We start from the raw sequence: 4,793 nt of genomic DNA, 5'->3' as shown, positions 1-4,793 counted from the left end.
AGGGGAGGAGAGGACAGAAGACGCATGAACTTTTTAGCAGAGATGACTAAGCCTTAACACAAATGCAGAAAAAGAAGGGCAGGTGTGACTTCATCAGCTGAAACAAAGATAACATTTGATTCTGTGCTTTGAATGACATTCCTCTTGCTTTGCATGAGTAGAATAAAATCCGTGGCTTATTCATTTAGCTTCAACTTTAAGGACTCCTACTCTTCTATATGGTAAGGCCAAAACTTCAAAGGAAGTTTCCATAGCTCATTATAAAAGAAATGCTTCCATAAAACTGCACTAAAGGTTTACAGTCAGCTGTTATTACCTTTTAAAAGGATTACATGAGATGAAGCTTGGTCAGTTTCCTACTAACCAGCAATTTTTTCTGAAACTGTACCTAAAGATCCAGCAATATAGGTTCCACACAGGCAAAAGTTTTTGCTGTTACAGTTCTAAATGATGCACAATTCCTAACAGCCTCAGAAAATAAACCCACAGATGACTCACACAATTATAGTTTGCAGGATGAGCAGGAGGTGTTAGTTGCCTCTACCTGTGGGGAGAAGAAGTAAGGGGACACAGGAATTAATGCATTTCTGAATTGTATAAAATAAAGCCTAAAAAAAGCTCATACCTTGAGCCTGAAAAAGCTCAAGATTCCCCCTCCTCCACATTCCTCCATTTTTACCTTACTTAGCAAATTACTTCTAGTTTTCCTTAGGTCACTTGGAGTCTCAAAGGATGCTTCTCAATTGGAACGCGGCAGTAGGGCAATACTGACAGTCTTTCACAGCAATTCCCAACGGTCTAACAGACTTTCAGACAGAGAAGAGGCTCTGAAAAATGATACTAACAGTCCAATTGAAAAATTCCTCTCCTGGCTACCAATTTTACATACTTTGCAACCACTATCAACATTGTGCAAAATTCTCCTGTTGTTGGTCCTCTACCCCGGCAGAATTTTAGTTCTTCTAATTTCAAAGAAAAAAACCCAAGAAAAGGGAAAAGGATGGGAAGAAGGAATAGGAAGAACAAAAAACCCAATCAAACCATTTCTGATACGCTATACACTCAACAAGGTGTACAATTTTCTTTTAAAGTGACTAAACAGCTTCCACCAAAGTTTAAATGAAAACTTTAATATATTTGTTTTATACATTCTAAAAGCAGAAATAAAAAAAAATCAAAATTAAAGACCAACATTAAATATACAACAGGTTTGTAGCACAAGTATTTGACTACGCTGTGAAAAGGTTAGACAAGTAATCATAAAAGTTAATGAATAAGGATGCCTGTGGGTTCAAAACTATTAGCAATGATTAACATTAACATGACAACAAATTGATTCCCCATATGTTATAATAATTCTTTTCTGTTAATAAAAAATTTAAAAATATTTGGCGCTTTTTTTTTGTTTAATTTTTTAAATTATACAGCTTTTTATCTCATTTGTGGATAGGATTGGCAGTTCCCCCCCCCCCAACATTTAGAAGAAAATCTTTCATTTCTCTACACTTCAGGTTCTTGCACACTGAATATGTATTTGAGTTTTCAGGTTGGCATAATCAGAAGTAACTGCATTTAAACAATAATTCTTTGTTTAAACTTACTCAACTGCTTTCCTCCAGGAAAAGACTGATAGTCTCCTATAGCTACCTACTAAAAATCAGGTAAGTAATCATCCTTGAAAAAGTATAACAACAAGATGGTTTGTTCGTTGTTATCCATTTCCTGACACATTCTGCTACTCCAGATCACCAGTCAAGGACACGGGGGATTTTGCAGAATGAAAATGATACATGAGCATTTTAAATCAAGACAGAAATATTTGAAAGCTTGTTTCAATACTATCACCACAAAAACCAAACTGCTAAGTTTCGCTCCAACAAGTCATCTCTTCCTCTCACTTTTCCATTATTTTTCCTGATAAGAGGAAAAGACATACCACTTAACTTTAAAATTTTACTTTCAACAGTCCTTCAGGGGAAATCTGACTTAAATGTTTCCTAATATACAGTCTGCAATTTTGCACACATTATTTATTCAAACGTTTCTTCAGCTGTTCTAGATGCCTTGTATCAGCATCCTGGAGAATTAATACAGTGGCTTTAGACTGAAGTGGATTAAACTCTATAGTCATCAAACAACAGAGATCTATTAGTTGTTTTTGACATTTCTCTAAACCATTCTTAAGCTTCAGATGTAAAGCTGGATCCTTTTTCAGCCTATTCATTTCAGGCACTGAAAAGCCAATCAAACTTGTTAGAATATCATCAGCAAAATCTACTTCAAGGTAAGCTGAACCATCAGAAATTTTTGCCTTTATACCCCAGGATCCATTGCTGCTTGTGAGGTTTCCAGTGAGAGTAACAAGAAAACACTTAACTTTAAGAATTGTAACGGTTTCTGGTTTTTTTGCAAGGAGAAGGGAAATATATGTGAAAGGTGGAGAATCTAAATCTAAATGTGCCTCTACTGCTCTGCAAGGAAAGGTCTGTGAATCATGCTTCTGCTGATCTGCTTCTGGATCCGTTTTTGAGAAAAATACAGGATCCTCATTTAACAGCCTGCTGTCAGAAGTGTGCTGGGATTTACATCTGCTCTCATCTAGGTCTGTATCATTCTGCGTTTCTTCAGGAGGACTTTCCAAAGAAAAGTGTGCAGAACTGCAGGTTTGATGTACGTGCTTGTGCTGTGAAAAGTTACTCATACTATTTCCATCTCCATCAAATACTGTTCTTCCAAAAGTCTTTTGCTTGCTGGTAGCTTCTGCAGGCTTATCTCTTACATTCACATCATCTTTTTCACAAGTGCCATTTAAAGATGAATTGTAGGAGCTCCTAGATATATGTGGAAGTCTCTCAGTAATTAAACCTACATTTCTGTTCATGACCACTGGCGGCACTTCTTCCAGCTCTCTTTGCATCTCTTCTTCCAGAAGAAAGTCATCTTCTAAAGGAAAGTCATTTAAAAAGCCATCAACATATTCTATGGGAGGTGTAACTTGTTCATCTGAATGAGGCAAAGGACTTCCAGATTTCCGTAGCAAAACATTTCCATTGTGTGCAGTCAGTGAACCTGAGGCTGTACTGAAATTACTTCTACTGCAGTATCCGCTTTCTAAAGATGTTTCATTGTTTAAAGTAAATTCATTATTTTCATCGAGACTGGCTAAAAGTTCTTCATCCGAGGGGCCTAGAGTTTGTTCTAATTCATCCACAGGTCTTGAAACAATTTGGTTGTGACCAGCTTGTCCAACAGCATTAGGGTTTTCAGTTTCTCCAATTAATCTAGCGAGGACCCTTTCCTGAGAATACTCCTCCAGAAGACCATCCACTTCACCCCCCAACAGTTTCACATTTTCTGGTTTAAGCAGAAGGACTCCAAGACGATATGCAATATTACCCTGTACAGTGATTTTTGTTCCAGGAGGCAGATTACTGTGGAGGACAGGCACTGGTTGATACTCCATGCCCTGAATTTGATGTATCCCATCAGTTAGTTGCAGCATCAACATTCGAGTAGACTTTGCTTCCCAAGGCTTCTGGAATGCCTGAGTACAGGCTGTTACTTCTTCATTTACAGTATTTTTCCCTCTTAGCTTCTGCAACTGGGCATATGCTGGCAGGCTAACATCAACCAGTGAATCAATCTGTATGGAGTAGAAGCCTGACAACTCTCCTTTGGGAGCATCTAAGATGCAGTCAGGCAAAATGGGATATTCCAAATCTCTTAGATCGGTAAGAAGCCATTGTTCAAATACCTGCCTGTTAATCTGAGCTTGACTTAAGTTACTACCACTGTTTTCTTCCTGGATCCAACTAATACATGCTTCCAGCCACGTCAAAGGAACTTTAATGTGCCACGTCGATGAAAGCCAAGTTTCCACTCTTGCTGCAATGTTAGATGTAGACATTTTCTTTTAAGTTAAGAGAGTGAATTCCCTAGAACAAAACCCAAAAAGACATATTTACTCTTCTGACAACAGCTTAAGTTATGACAAGTCTCTCGCTCATAATATGTAGAAATTTGCTCCCAATTCAAAGTTCTGCTATTCTAAGTGTGGCAACAGAGAAGCAATTTAAATTAAAAACACTGCTACAGATACTAAATATAAACATGCATTTCTAATATTTGTTTCAATCAGCACAAAAAGTATGTGCAGTTTACTCATCATGGAGTATCATGAAAGTATGGAGACTTCTACAAGCAACCCTGCTTGCTGACTTCTCCTTTTCTGTTGATTTAGTTAGAAACATACAACCAAAATCCTTTTGTTACGGATGGAAAGCAAATGGATGAAAAAAAAACCAACCAGAAGTAGGTTGTTATATATATGTCCTCTATTTTTTTTGGTTTTATTTCTGTGGGTGCTGCTGTTAACAACCAGTTTACTTTAGAAATTGACCCGAGAAGTTATTTGCCCATTTCATCAGCACCAATATAAACAGAAGTGAGAGACCCCATCTACAACATAAGCGGGCTGGGACCTCTCAGCACTTGTGTCACAGGGGTGACTTTTACACTGTAACTGGATGAAAGCTTTTTACCCAGCAACAGCAGGCTAGCTTGAAACAAACATTACATTGTTATCTAGAGACCCAGTCCAGGGTTTGGCTGCAATAGCACCAAATCTTGGCAGTCATCATCTCAGGAACATCAGTAGCTAATAAGCTCTAGCTTCTTGTTAGTTTAGGCAGTAGCTATGCACATATAGAGTATTATATTATATTACAGTTGGAAGGGACCCACAACGATCACGTAGTCCAACTGCCTGACCAGTTCAGGGCTGACCACAAGTT

General features: G+C 37.8%; 1 protein-coding gene across 1 annotated transcript; it reads right to left on the bottom strand.

Moving 5' to 3' along the window:
* Positions 1–1,459: 1,459 nt before the first annotated feature.
* On the bottom strand, positions 1,460–3,912 carry RMI1 (RecQ mediated genome instability 1). The gene has a single exon (XM_009328120.1). It carries the CDS (start codon positions 3,905–3,907, stop codon positions 2,027–2,029), a length of 1,881 nt encoding a protein of 626 aa, XP_009326395.1. The 5' UTR covers positions 3,908–3,912; the 3' UTR covers positions 1,460–2,026.
* Between the last annotated feature and the right edge of the window lie 881 nt (positions 3,913–4,793).

This window comes from Pygoscelis adeliae, unplaced genomic scaffold (assembly GCF_000699105.1).
Source record: "Pygoscelis adeliae isolate BGI_AS28 unplaced genomic scaffold, ASM69910v1 Scaffold45, whole genome shotgun sequence".
NCBI classification, from domain to species: domain Eukaryota; kingdom Metazoa; phylum Chordata; class Aves; order Sphenisciformes; family Spheniscidae; genus Pygoscelis; species Pygoscelis adeliae.
Note: the sequence above shows the minus strand (reverse complement) of the source record. Positions and strands in the feature narration are given on the sequence as shown.

Coding starts and splice junctions, on each gene's coding strand:
- RMI1 (XM_009328120.1), bottom strand. CDS start 3,907: ATGTCTACATCTAACATTGCAGCAAGAGTGGAAACTTGGCTTTCATCG.